The sequence below is a fragment of the Mchenga conophoros genome, linkage group LG17 (assembly GCF_057382185.1).
Source record: "Mchenga conophoros isolate Kocher_MC1m ecotype Shallow Benthic linkage group LG17, M_conophoros_male_GT1.1, whole genome shotgun sequence".
In the NCBI taxonomy this organism is placed as follows: Eukaryota; Metazoa; Chordata; class Actinopteri; order Cichliformes; family Cichlidae; genus Mchenga; species Mchenga conophoros.
In genome coordinates, this window is record NC_140542.1 from 7,821,350 (window position 1) to 7,835,867 (window position 14,518).

At 39.7% G+C, this 14,518-nt stretch overlaps 2 protein-coding genes across 2 annotated transcripts; one reads left to right on the forward strand and one right to left on the reverse strand.

Moving 5' to 3' along the window:
• The first annotated feature begins 3,679 nt into the window (after nt 1-3,679).
• cfap144 (cilia and flagella associated protein 144) lies at nt 3,680-6,017 on the forward strand. Its single transcript, XM_085252331.1, has 4 exons — nt 3,680-3,895; nt 4,244-4,303; nt 4,415-4,518; nt 5,093-6,017. Exons 1-4 carry the CDS (start codon nt 3,775-3,777, stop codon nt 5,186-5,188), a joined length of 381 nt encoding a protein of 126 aa, XP_085108457.1. The 5' UTR covers nt 3,680-3,774; the 3' UTR covers nt 5,189-6,017.
• ebna1bp2 (EBNA1 binding protein 2) lies at nt 5,240-8,436 on the reverse strand. Its single transcript, XM_085252330.1, has 9 exons — nt 8,214-8,436; nt 7,862-7,945; nt 7,505-7,677; nt 7,018-7,141; nt 6,715-6,804; nt 6,528-6,603; nt 6,319-6,409; nt 6,039-6,201; nt 5,240-5,951 (listed from the first exon to the last, which is right to left on the reverse strand). Exons 1-9 carry the CDS (start codon nt 8,307-8,309, stop codon nt 5,904-5,906), a joined length of 945 nt encoding a protein of 314 aa, XP_085108456.1. The 5' UTR covers nt 8,310-8,436; the 3' UTR covers nt 5,240-5,903.
• Nucleotides 8,437-14,518: the final 6,082 nt, after the last annotated feature.

Below are 14,518 nucleotides of genomic sequence, written 5' to 3' on the forward strand. Positions count from 1 at the left end.
AAACTACAGTCATTGCCAAAGCAACACAATGATTTAATTTATTATAAAAATAGCACCAAATTTGCTAATAGTCCATTTTATTTACACAGACAGCACATAGACACTGTGACATCAACCAGTGGTTCATGAAGTGCCACTGGTAAACCACCTTGTGTTTAAAGACCAGATGCGGCAGTAAGAGGTGGATCTGACTGAGAATGAAAGAGGAGCATTTCCATGTGCCAGTGTACATGAGGTTGTCATCTCTATATTTTGGCCAAATTAGATGTTCAAAAAAAAGTTAAGAGACAAACATAAAAAAAGATAAGAATTTACCTGATAACCATCTGGACGCTGGCAAAAGAATGTTTTAAACGCCACAATTTTAAAATTGTGTTCACGAGGCAGGCTGACAAAGCAGCATGGCAGGATAATACTTTCATCACAGTTCACATCACTTTGTTTCATCATTAATATCTCTTCTAAACCATATTAAAGCCAAACAAAATGATCCCTTCCCGCTGACACTCAGGGACAAAAGAGATTAGATCCACATTCCTAACATGAATTAGTTAACATAAATGGCATAAAATGATTCCTTTCTACCTGCATGCCACACGGGGAGAATGGGAAAGAGTTGTCATATTTGATTAAATCACACACCATCTGTAGTACCTTCCTTTGGCAAGTAGAGTTTGAACAAACTCACAAACTGGCCTTTGACTGTTCTCTGCCTGAGGAGCTCAGTGGCTGCTTTGATGATAACGTGGTCCGACACTGTGATAGGAGCCAGGGAACGAGGCTTGACACCGCAAGCCCTCCCATCCTCCATTATACATATTGCTCACTCTTCCTCGCGCACGTACACAAAAACCACAGGGGACTTGTCACCCACCCACGCTGAAATCTACCGCCCTGCTGTTCCACATTTTGAGTTATTACCTGTTTCTATTATATCGTTCACACAGTGCCAATAAAGCATGAATCGAGTTATGAGACGGGAACCAAGAGCTGAACATTTCAGCCTTTATTAAGCTGTCTGTTAGTGCAAGAGGAAGCGTCCGCGCACGTACATACACAGAGTTAAAGTTCCCACAATCAACACAGACAGAAACGGGAAAGCATAAAAACACAGTGATCGCTTCAGAGATGAGCAGATGGGACGGTGTGAAGAGAGAAAGAGCTGGAGGAAGAAGAAGGCGAAGAGGGGAACTCAAATGAAACAGGAAATTAAATAAGATATCCTAATGTGAGGAGACAATTGGTAAGAAGTCATCAGACAACGTAGGCCACAGCAGCCTTGAAAGTTTATCAGTGCCTTCACAGGAATCACACAACCATAAGTACTATTTAATAAATGTGAAAGGGTCGTTATTCATGTGTGAATTGTAACGCCACAGAGTGCAGGGACAGTCAAAGGCGGTACAAGGAAATGTGAAAAATGCCACTACACTTTTTTTTGGTTTTTAAACACACTGCGCTTGTCACTGGGTAATTTCTCTTCTTTGTCATTCCAGTTGCATTCTTACAAATTTGTTTCCAGTTAGTGTGACACGCTCAAGGCCAATAAACCTTCACAAACATATTTGTGCAGTCGTCGGCTTGTGCGTGCTCGGCAAAAACGTGTCAACATGTTTGTCTTTGTGTGCGTAACTCAGAAAGTCCTGGTGAGTGAACCGAGCAAAATGCCTGAACAGTCAGCTGTCGCCCCAACAGAACATGTACAAACTAAGATCACACTGTAAACAGGGGTGGCTATATTTTCTCAGTGTGGACATGCAATGTAAGTGATTCACTTTCATGTTTGTCTCGTCACAAAATAGTCCAGTTTGCACTTAGAGGCTTAGAGACCTTTAGTGAGATTTTCTAGAGATTACCTCCTAAAGTTTGGAGGTGTTTGATGGGCATTTTCTTTAAACTATTCCCACAAAACCTCATCGGTTGTCAAGCAACACAGGGTGTAGTGTGGCATTGCAAAACAGAGTGATAGACTGTTATCCTGTTTACATCTGTGGTCAGAAGTTTTTTCTTTGCGTTTTGCCTAGAAGTCCAGCATCCAGGAGTCATGCTGGAGACTGGTGTTTTGTACATGCCATTTAATGACGTTATCAGCTGAGGACCTGTCAGGTGTCAACACTTCCTCCTTGCCCAGGTTTGCCTTCCATTTCCATTCCTAGAGCTAGTATGCAGAATTCTGTAAAGGGAGTAGTACGTTCCTTCTTCAGTTTTCTTGAATTTTATTTAAATCTGGAGCACCAGGGCTGGTGGCAGACACTCAGCTAGCAGATTTTATTTCTACGTTTTCAGTGAAGAATTTCCCATTTGTAGCAAACACAGCCTTGAAGGCCTAATAAATGGGCCGCTGTACGCCTACATTGATTTTCCAGCATTTGTCAATAACCATTTCCAGTATTTGAGATTCAATGAATGCCATTTTCATTCAAAAAAAGAGTGTTTTTTTCCCCCTGTGGAATACAACAATATTTCTAAACTGATGTGTTTTGCTATTCACTCAGAGCTCTTTCTCCACGTTTTGATGGGTGTGTTTGTTACAGGCAAACATTTTCAGCATGGTTTAGTGGTTTGGATGAAATCCAGTGTAAACTGGACTTCCCATGCCCTTGCATCAGAAGAAGGGCATAAGAAGCATCCTGGCTCATAGCCAAAGGATGTGCAGGATTTTGATCAGCCTCCACCTTTCCCGAAGGCATCAAGTCACAGGTATTTTCTGTAACTTTGATGATTAATGATTGATAGTGAAAAAAACTGTTTGTTTTTATTCAATATTTAATATTCAATATTTAATTAAATATTAACCTCTTAAGCCCCAAGCCTAACTGATCAATACATGGCTAAAAGACTCAAATGTGTTGGGGTTCTTATATTTCTTTTAAATGGAAGGTTTTATCTCTTTGCAGTATTCATTAGGAGGATCTATTCAAAAGTGATGTTGAATAGCAATTGCACACTGCAAACGCTAATGATTTAGACTGCATAGAGTTCAGCCTGACAGAATCCAGCCAAAGCAAAGCATCTTAAAAATTTCACATTAAAATGTACTACAAAAGTGAGAAATATTTATTTGAGTAAGCAAATCAGTCTTAAATTGTGAAACCAGAAGTAGGATGATTTCAGCCTAACCCCGGTGTATTCATTGGATTAATTATACTGACCTTCACACATGGTGAGTCTCTATTACACATAATCAGACATAGAAATTTCATTGTTTGCGCAGCCACTAAGTATCCAGGAGGTAAGAGTAGAGGTGAAATGACCTCATCAAACAGACTGACAGAGAATTAACAGGCAACAATACTGGCAAGTTAATTATGTGTAATTAATAACTAATCAATGTCATAATAAATCACTAGTGATTTCTTCTTTGATTTGAATTGGCAGCTTAAAATCAACCAATTCAAAACATTTTCAACTTTTATTTCATATAGTGTTTAACCTGTCAGATGCAAGTGTCATTTCTCTTTGCTGATATCACAGACTGAATTATTGAGGATTTAGAAAAATAATAACAATGAAAAGAAAAGTAGTTAGTTATTTTTTCCTCCAAAATAAAATACATTTGATTACATAAATCGTCTAATATAAACTGTTACTGTTACCATTCCACCATGACCAAATCTGAGAGCATGGCGCCATCGTGTGTTCGAGTCTCGCAACTGCAGCCAGCATGAGGTGGTGTTTACTGTTGCTAGGTAACGCGCATACCTAGTTTAAGGCCAGTGAAAGGCTTTCTGCTGATCCAACCCTAACTGTCGGCGTTTTTATTTTTCTCTCAACATGGCAGATAAAGATAAACTGGATTTGGTCCATCGGGACGCGATTCACGTCGAGCGGGTCCGGAAAGAGCAAAGACACCAGAAGCTCCACACGGAGTTCAGCATCAACCCCCACAGGAAATGTAAGTAAGCTAATCTCCCCTCTTGCTCCGTTTCTCCCTCACATCAAAAATATGATAAAAATAAGAACTATCACTTACTCAAAAGTGTGACTGGGCAGGGTTTTTTTTCCTTTTGAATTTCACTGCGATTAGGGGACCAAAATCAGGGCCCTCAGCACTTTAGCAGTGCTTGCAAGAAAGGTTACACTATGATTCAGTGTCCAGCATGCTTATTAGGAAGAGCCAGACACTGAAAAGCACGAGTGCTGTGCATTTCATGGCAGTTTGGTCCTCTTTTGTAGAGCTCTGTATAATTGTTGTACTGTATACCTCCTTTTCTTATGTGTGTGTGTGTATGCTGTGTTACAGTGCATGTACTGCCAGACAAACCCATGTGTAGGAGAACGACAGAAGAGATTCCAGAGGACGGTAAAATTTCCATTGGAATTAAATGCGAGAAATATTCTATCCACCTATTCCGTTTATATAAATTTGTTTTTAAACAAGTTGGTTTTATAATTTGATTTTTTTGGCCTCCAGAGGATTTCATCAAGGCTTTCCGCAAGGCCCACGAAGTTCCTACCAAGAAGTATTCTATGCCACTCACTGAGAGCCAGGAGATAGGATGGATGTCGACTCCACTGGTGAGTAAAACTCTGTTAGTGGATTTTGGAACAAACTGTAGCTTAAATGTGTAAAAAATTAACACTAACAACCCCAACACTACTATGAAGACGTCATGAAACCCCGCTTGTGTAAATTTTGAAGAATCTGCCCCAACCATTCTTTCCCAGTGTTTAGTCTGGTGTGGGATATCAAACTCGAGTAGAAATGGCTGAGACACAGCTGGGATATTTAATGTGTTTAGTTTGATTTAATGTCTGCAGCAAATGGTGCGACACCCAAAAAAAAAATACTTCAAGGAAGAAGCCGTTGTCACAGCCCAATGTAAACGACAATTATTGGTGGAATAACTTGAAAATTGGGAACACCATTGTTATCATGTCCAAACATTCCTCTTTTAATTAGGGAAACACTTATTTTAAATTCCTGGGCTGACAATGATGCCTAGAATAACACAATACAGATATTTGTTTCTCATTTAATCATGCCATTTTGATATTTGAAAATTGTTTTCCTTTTTTATAAGACAGTAAACACCAGTAGGCTGATGTAATCGTGCATCCACCTTAACTCTGTTGATTTATTTTCCACCAGGTCCCGGAGTCCCGCCAAGACACCAGATTCAATTTCTTCCGATTTATGACAGACGTCACCAAACACCATGAATTTGGCCAAAGAACACAAAATTAAACCCCCCCCCCCCACACACACACACACAAAAGAGAGAGAATAGAAACTGAATGCCTACTGAAATGTATTTGTTCATCAAACATGCGGGTGTCAGCACAGAAGCTGACCCTTCTTAGAGAAACACTTGGGGGGAACATTTGCACAGGTCTGTACAAAACACACACGCCCATCACATACTAATCATACTAATGAATGGAAAAGGGCAAAACTGACAGCTGCTCAATATTATAAAATGTCATGTAACATGGGAGAGAATCAACGAGTCAAAAAGCTGAGTGAGAAAAGTAAAACAGAACACACAAACCTTAGGAGAAGAGTGAGTCATTGAGAAGGTGGAGATATGGAGGTGTAATCACAGAGAGTGGATCTAAAACCACCTTAGGGTAGGGACAACTGCAGCCACAGATGCAAATATCAGGGTATCTACAGCAAATAACATTGTCCTTCTCAACCTTAGGAAAGCTCTGTATTTTGGAGCTGTGTGCAGTCCATTCTTGGCTTTACAGGCCCTTTGAATAGCTTCCCCAGCTGTGTGATTGGACTCAGTCCATCTGTGGTTTGAATATGATTAATATGGACCTCCATATCAATCCAGATGCATGTACGAAAGGTATATTGTACCAAAAAGTGTAGAAGAAAAGCTCATAGTCCCTTTAGGCAAATCCTGCCAAAAAGCAGAGTGCAAAGTCCAGTCTGCTGAGCAGCCCGCCAGTCTCTAAGAGCGATTCTTCATCTTCTTGCGCACAGACTTGCCTGGACGTTTCTGGAAGTCAAAGAGAAAGAAATTGTTTTCTTATTTACTCATTTGAATAAAACAGTCAATAGATAACCATGTGTGTGAGAGACTCACATTTTGTTTTCCTCCTTTCCCCTTCTTCCCTCCCTTGCCGTGAGCTATTTTGGCACGGAAACCGGAAACATCGTTGTAGCTCTCCTTGGTGTTCCACTTCTTTCCACTCTTTTTGCCTCCAAAGCCAAACTTCTGGTCCTTGAATTTTCTCTTAGCGCTAGGCCTGTGGGAAAAATAAATAAGTAAGAGTTTCATTGTAAAAATGCCACAAATCTGAAGCGGGACCAAAAAGAAAAAAAGCAATGACTGCTGTGTGCACTGCTGAAAAGTTCAAACTTACCCCTTTTTGTTCACTGCTTTCTTTGAGCCCTGAGAAGATTCTTTATTCATCTTCTGGTCACCTTCCAAGAATTCCAGTTTGTCGGTCATTCCTAGAAAGAGAAGATGTTGTTCCCAGTGCTCAATAAGTGACGTGTCCAAATTGGTGTAGTGACAAAACAATAAAAGAAATAAGGAAATAACGTCCATGCTACACTTGTAAACACCGACCTTTCTGGTATTTCTTTACAGCGGACATCATGGCCTTCTTCTCCTGCTGTCTCTTCTGGATCACTTCTATTTGGACCTGGCAAAAAATTCAAAATTAGAGTCATTCTTTTAGCCATGTACAGTCGAAGTATCATACACATATAACACTTACAGGTGTTAAGAAGAATTTCTGAACTCAGTCACCAACCTTTTTGCCAAACTTCCTTTGCTCGCGCAGTTTCTTGGCCTTTTCTGACCTCTCCATAATCATCTGCTTTGAGATCAGCTTTTTCCTGATCTGAACAGACCAACAAATGAAAAAGTATATGAATTTAGGCCCGACAGAACAAAAGAACTAAACTCAGGTCCTGAACCAGTATGTGCAAAGAAATGTTAATTACTTTACTATATGGGTGAGAACTAATACTTAATTACAGTGATGCTGTTTCAGGTGTTATGGAACATGTAAGGAGAAAAAAAAAAGCATCATCATATAGGAGACCAGGCTCACCTTCTGCATGTGCTGATCAGATTTGGCCATCTCTGCAAAGTAGTCTTCGGGCCTCTTGGTGGCTATGCTGTGCCTGTTTAGGAGTGGCAGTGCCTCGAGGACTGTAGCCTGAGCTTGACGGTAGCTGTAAATAAACAAAAAACACAAAGTAATTGGAATGGTCTCTTTGTAGCTGTGTTGTATTTTTCCAGCATTTTTTTGTAGGCTATTCTCTAAAACATTCAACACCATATGCATGTTTGTAACTCTTTAGCTGAAAAAAAAAATGACTTATTTGTCTGACTTGTAACCAAACTATATTAGTGTGGTTACAAAATACAAGTATATGTGATGCTGTTTAGCCTATCGTCCACTCTCTCTCTGCTTCCTTTTCTTTTTCTCTTACCACCAACCAGTTGCAGCAGATAGCTGCCCCTCCCCAACCCTGGTTCTGTCTTATGAGCAGGCACTATATAAATAAAACTGAGGTGAATTAACGGTCACTTACAAAAACATCTCCCTCTGGAAATCATCATCAGCATCCAGTTCCCCAGCGGCTGGCGCTGAAGCTTTCTCTTCAGCTTGAGAAATGATATTTGCAGCTGGTAGGTTGGTCAGATCCAATCTCTCCACCCAGGGAAGATCTTTACGAAAATCAGCAACACACTGTTTCAACCCCTCCTGTGTGACAACATAGGAGCAATAAAGGTACAACAAGTAACAATATTATTCACTTTACAGGGAATTTCGAGAACTGTTCCATTGCTGCTTTAAAACTATTACAGTGGTATGGTTGTTTATAGTACGTTGATCATCCCTGTGTAGCATAACTTGCTACTAACAGAAGATGTGAGATGCCACTCACCACATTGTTGGCGAACTTTTTGGGTTTATCCACCAGGACGTTCATCCCAGGCTTCAACAACCCCGCTGCAAAGGCTTCTTGCAGCTGGGCAATGAAATGAAGATGAATAATATTAACTCTGACTTATCTAAACCACCACTTGCTACAGCAAGACTACACGGTCCTACTAAACGTGAATTTTCCTGCTATCTAAAAAGCTTGATTAGAAAAATAAAGATTCTGATACTGACAATAGTACCAGGTCTCTGTTTGTTTGATTACCTTTATAAACAGCAGGCACAGTGACGTTTAAAACCTTAATACCTAACAGGAATGTGGTTAGCTAACGATGCTAGCATGTTAGTAAACTGACCTCATCGTCCGATAATTCACTGTTTTCCTCCTCTGAATCCTGACCGAGCAGCGCCTCCTCCTCTACGGACGCCATAGTCTTGCTGTCGATAACCATGAGATGACTATATGTGAACTATCAATGTTAAAACGTAAAACAATACGCCTCGGATATACAGTGCTCCTCACATGGACTATAAGGAGCCTTTCACGTGGAGCGGAAGTGACGCCTCTGAACGTCCTACCTATTCAGTTCGCCGGCGGATAAAAGGTGTAAAGAAAATTAGTTCCAACCCGGAAAAAATTCAACGCAAAAAAAGTAAATAAATTAATAAAAAAAATAATACAGAAGTAAATAACGTTTAAGTCACACTATCCGATAACTCAATGTCCGATTCGCTCTTTGAAGAGCGGCGAAAATCACAAGTAAGTTATATTACAAGTAAGTTTCTGATGCAACTTTTGTCACGTATCATCTTATTTTATTTAAATCTCCGCTTTTCATATAGATAAAAATGTTGTTTTGAATTCCATTCCAGTCTTTAAATTTGATTTAACATATGAAATAAAATGCACTGGGTGGTTTAGAAAACCAATGACTGTATAAAAATCTACGGTCATTGACGAAAACACGTTTCCTAGTGTGTAAGTCTAGTGTGTAATATCAAATAAGTCCTCTTAGAGGAGATGTTGTACACCTGTGCAGACTGGAAAGTACAGTGGATGGGTCGATATGAGAACTTTACAGTCTAACGTCAATTTAGAGATTCTACTTTAAATCGTTTCCTACTGTGTAAAGGAAGACTCAGGATTTTCACTTGCCACCTCATCAAGAAAGAAACTATCGACATTTCTTTCCCATTACTCAATTCCTGAGTCGATTTCTGTCACTTTGACATGGCACGACTGAGAAAAATGTCTGCATTTTGGCCCAGTGTCACTGTCAATGGACATTTTGTCTGTGGGGAAAATCAGGACAGCCCAAAATCTGGTGCTCTGAGTAAAGTTTGTTTCTGCATTCATTAGACATTCAAAAATAAATAAATTCTTTTATTGTTTATTTCTTGGGATGTAGCCTCTATGTATCTTTAACATACATATCTGTGCCTGTGATCCTTTAATCATGCTACCCAAGGAACTTTTTCCTTAAACTCTCCAGTGGACATCACACACATTTTGATCTGTACCCGAGAGAAACCAGTGGATGTGCAGTATGCAAAGGCCATCAGCATTGAAATGTCCAAATCCGAGGAGTACTTCCAATGGGAGTCACAATCATTCACTTTAATGTTAGCAAAGGACAGTTTGTATTCATCTTATGTGGTCACGTAGCAGTTGTAGAGTGAAGGGCTTGCAGTTAGAACCAGAGTGCGTATCTGCTGAATGCTAATGGTGTGCTTTGCCTATGACCATGGAAGTAAGTTGATCTTACTCAAAATGTCACTTGAAAGGGATTCATTTCAAGTGGTCAAGCAAGGACCTCAACCATACCAAGGGCAAGGCGAAGAGCTGACATGCTTTAAAGTGTGCATACTAAAAATAAAACTAAGAGATAATTTACCCTTTCGGGTGGTGAGAAGTAAAACACTCCTAAATGCAATTAATGGTTAGCGGTGTTATGTTTATGCTGCTTCACAGATATGGTTTCCTTTGGAGGATAAGGTAATTGCAAACCTTTATTATAGCCACATAGCAAAGAAACAGATAATCAATAATCACCCAGAAAGTAAAGCAGAATCAGACAGGCATATCTTTGCCTTTTTTCATTGTTTTATGTGGTGTCCAGGTTTCTCAGTGTGAATGTAACTTAAAGAAAAATATAAGACATATCCTTATATTGAAACTCTTTTGTATGGTAATTACCTGGGTGGTTGCTGGTGTCCTAGCTTATGCAATGTGCATCAGAACTGCTAACTGAACAAAGCAGCACATAGCATCTTTGATTTTCGCTTTCATACGCCATTCAAATAACTAAAAAACATCAAAAGATATTGAATCTGGAACTAATGCAGTATTTTAATATTTTGCCTATTTTATCCTAAGTTTTTTTTCTCTTTACATGACACTGCTGCTCTTATCTATGTTACTGAAAGTTAAATTCATTATCTCTTTGAAGGTTGCTTTTGAGATTGACTAATAGTAACATGAACAGCTTTCTTCTTAATAACCGTCTCGCTTTCATGACACCTGGACTTCAAAAGTGATCCAACTTTACAGGCTTACTGACATTACTTTGATTTATCAGGAAAGCTCAGAGTAGTCTTGCAGAAATGTGTTATTTTTAATGAATAACAGTTGTAATAATTAGAACATACAGTCATGGTGAAATGATAGTACACCTTCTGGCAATTCAGTTAATAAAAGGTCATCTGGTCCTTACCCAGTCTTAAAATTAGGTAAATGCAACCTCAGATGGACAACAACACCTGATATATTACACTGAGCTAAAATGCAGAAGAAAACTAAGTATAGCAAATCATTTAATAGCTTGTTGAACTGTAACTTGAAGTTATAATTTCTGGATTAACTATATGTCTCTCACATTGTAACAAAGACATTTAGGCTCACCTGTATTACAAGGCTGCTTCAGTTCATTGAGGTTTGTGGGCATTTATGCACAGCTGGGGTGGCCAACTCCGGGCCTCGAGAGCCGGTGTCCTGCAGGTTTTAGATGTGTCCTTGATCCATCACAGCTGATATAATGGCTAAATTACCTCCTCAACATGTCTTGAAGTTCTCCAGAGGCCTGGTAATGAACTAATCATTTGATTCAGGTGTGTTCACCCAGGGTGATATCTGAAACCTGCAGGACAGTGGCTCTCAAGGCCTGGAGTTGGCCACCCCTGAGCTAGAGCATTTCTATCAGTTTGAGGTCTGGACTTTGGCTGGACCATTGCAACACCTTGGTTCTTTTCTTTTTCAGTAATTCTGTTGTAGATTTGCTGCTGTGTTTGAGATTATTCTTCTGTTGCGTGACCCAAGCTTGAGCTGTCAGACAGATGACCTCACATGTGACTTTAGAATATTTTATTATACAGAGAAGCTTGTGGTTGACTCAATGACTACAAGGTCTCCAGGGCCTGTTGCTGCAAAACAAGCCTAAATCTTCACCCTTCCACCACCGAGGTGTTTGTGCTGATATGCTGTGTTTGGCTTTCTTCTATCCAAACGCCACCTTTTTGGTCTCATCTATCCAAAATACATTGTTTTAGACGTTTTGTGGTTTGTTCGGACTTTGCAAACCTAAGCAATGCTGCCATGTTCTGTTTAGAGAGACGAGCCATACTTGTGCCGTTTGCTGATTGTTCTACCATGAACTTTAACATTTAAGCTGCTGACTGATGCTTGTAGAGTCTGAGATGTAGACTTTGGCTTTTTTTTTCAGGTTTTCTGAGCATTGCACACTCTGATCTTGGGATGAATTTGCTGGCACATCCACTCCTGAAAAGATTGGTAGCTGTCATGAATGTGTCATGTTTTCCACTTGTGAATAATCTTTCTCACTGCAGCATGATAGACTTCAAATTGTTTGGAAATGGCCCCATAACCCTTTCCAGATTGATGGGGAGCAACAGTTGCTTCTTTAAGATTGTTGCTGATGTCTTTCCTCCTTGGCACTGTGCTAATTCACCTGAATACTTCAGGTCAGACTGCCAAAGGTTTCAAAGAGGTGGTCACGCTTTCTTATGACTTAAGTGCATTTGATTATCAGCACCTGTCTGCTACTTACTATCTTCATTCCTATGGAAGCAGTACTGGCAGACAGATTGTATTTACTACACTGGAATTTAAAGAGAGTTTACTTTATTTTTCTTACCATGATTGTAGATGTAATAATTAGCAATAGCAAACTGATTTCTATGTACACTGATGATGAAGAATGATCTTTTCATATCACTTTAGCTTATTAATGAGCCATTTAGTTTGGTATTAAACCATGCAAATTTTGTTTATTTCACAGCTCAGCAGGTTAGAGGAGTTCCACTATCACTAATACCAGATGGGCAGGATATGAAGTAGACTGGGGACTTCTGTGCTGACAGCCGCTGTTCATTTGAGATGTCATCGGCCTCTTTCAGTGTTTTATCCTCCTAGTCCTCAAAGCACAGACTGTCTGAGCCCCCCTGAGAGTGACATTCGTTCTATTCTGATGGAAATCGATTTCTACGATTTGAACATCACCACCCTTAATTCTTCCATTCTCTGCATGGTCAGAGCCCTGCTCTGAGATATCTTCAAAAGGAGAAAAAAACCCCCATAATTTACATTTCTGTCATTGTAATCGCTTGAGCCAGACAGAAATGTGGTCTATTAAATTCCCATTCTGCTGTCACTCTTCATATCAGGGCAACAGACTGCTTCCTGACACCAGATTGAAAATAAGTTGGATTCACTCTGTCAAGCTCCTCTTTTGGAGTTATTCCTGGCTGCTGGAGGATTGGACAGAAAAAACAATAATACAGTCACGAATGTCTGGGCCTAAGATGGGTGAGTGCTTTAGCTCCTACGGCTCTCAATCAGCCTAAAGAGATTTAGGGATGTGCAAGTAAACAATACTGGATGAATTACTGGGAAAAGTTTTTAGGTCATTTAGTCTTGATCTGTCCTTTCTTGAGTGGATATCCATTCCTTCTCCATCCATCAAAACATCTGTGAGATGACTGCTAAAGAACAGGCCTATACCCATGTATTACTTTAGCCACACAGTAGCCATATTCTGTTGTCTGTCAACCATGAGCAGCTAGCATGTGTGACCTCCAAGGAATGGGCTTACATCTATACTGTTGCCAGTGTTTTCAAGATCAAATATTATTAATACAAAGCTAAATTTGAGGATGATGCCATGGCTTATGTTATGCTTTTTGTTGTGCCATACCCCTAATAAAGAAAACAGCAGCCTGTGGCATTTATGAAGTCTTATTTAGACACTACAGTGATCGCTAATATCAGTGTGTTCATATTTCCAGGCACATGTTCACCAGATGCTTTTGCCCTCGCTTCCTGTGCCCCAGGCATTTTTGACTTTTGGAAGTTACATTCTGATTTGAGGTTACTTTCTCTAAAAATCTCTTTTATATTTATTGTTTGTTGTTGCTCATTTCTCATATTTTCTGTTTGCACTGTCTTCTCACCCTTACCATTTGAGACAAACAGCTCCCTGCCCTGTTGGAAGCTTCTTTCTGTGAAAATTGTGGGTTTTTTGTCAGATGCACCTTTGCCAACTATTTCCAAGATAAGAAAATCTTGAGTTTCTCATAATGCTCTTAGACACTGACCTTAAAATGCCTGGAGATGGTTGGTTGTGTATGGATTGAATTCAAATACCAAAAAGTACTGATTAGACAGATGAGAATTATTTAGTTTTGTGGGTAGTGGGACAAAAATGAAAGTAATTCACAACTACAGTATTGCCATGGTTATAATTCACCCTGAATGGAAGAGGCATGAGTAAAATTTTACATAACAATAATAATCCATGCAATTGTTTTTGATGGATTTCCCTCAAAACCACGAATTTCAAAATCACCTTTATTGAGAATCTGGATCACCATAGTCACCATCAGTCAAGGTTGCTCTTCTGGCCAGGATCAACACTCTGTTTCATGAAGTCGATCTGACAGTTACTGTTACTGGGAACTAAAAGCCAGAAATGTCACTCTAAGGCAAAAATACTGGCTTCATTTTTTTAAGCAACTTTAAGTATTGGCGTTAGCTCTCGAGGCTAATGTATCTTTGATCCCCAACACTATTACACTGCAGTAGGATGTGTTTACTTCATCACATCAGCATTTATTTTGATTGTCATTCTCAGAAATAGCCAACAGCACTTTAGTTCATCTGTTTATTCTCTCATAGTTCATCTACCTCCTTTTGCTCAATCTTTGGTCTGTTGTGGGTTACAAGAACAATACACAGTCGTGTGTAATTGATGCTGCTGCAGGCAGCTGTCCATGTGTTTTGTCTGCAAGGGAGTATAGACCAAAATGTACTAGTGAAGAGGAGGCACACTGTGTGCCAAGCATGAATAAATACATTTTAGCCTGTACTCAATGAACTTTGTAAATTTGCAAAAAAGGAAAGGAAAAAGGAAAAAAAGAGAGGAAATGGCTAGAATTGGAAATGACGAGGCCAGAAAGCAAGAAATTTCAGAAAGGTATCCGACCCTGAGTTCCGACCTTGACTTTTGTCTAAAATGCTGACTGCTGACACTGTCCAACCCAGCCATTAAGTCAGCAGACATTTTGCTTCTGACGGAGGAAGCACAAAGTCCATTTGTGCGCATTAGTGGGGCACTGGCTGACAGACACCCATGTGGTCCAAAAAGTA

Bases quoted from the DNA above. Each gene is read 5' to 3' on its own strand.
- cfap144 (XM_085252331.1), top strand. From the start codon at position 3,775: ATGGCAGATAAAGATAAACTGGATTTGGTCCATCGGGACGCGATTCAC. The intron at 3,896-4,243 runs GTAAGTAAGCTA...GCTGTGTTACAG, and splicing joins CATCAACCCCCACAGGAAAT to TGCATGTACTGCCAGACAAA. The intron at 4,519-5,092 runs GTGAGTAAAACT...ATTTTCCACCAG, and splicing joins GATGGATGTCGACTCCACTG to GTCCCGGAGTCCCGCCAAGA.
- ebna1bp2 (XM_085252330.1), bottom strand. From the start codon at position 8,309: ATGGTTATCGACAGCAAGACTATGGCGTCCGTAGAGGAGGAGGCGCTG. The intron at 7,946-8,213 runs GTCAGTTTACTA...TTCATTGCCCAG, and splicing joins GTGAATTATCGGACGATGAG to CTGCAAGAAGCCTTTGCAGC. The intron at 6,410-6,527 runs GTCGGTGTTTAC...TTCTCTTTCTAG, and splicing joins TGTAAAGAAATACCAGAAAG to GAATGACCGACAAACTGGAA.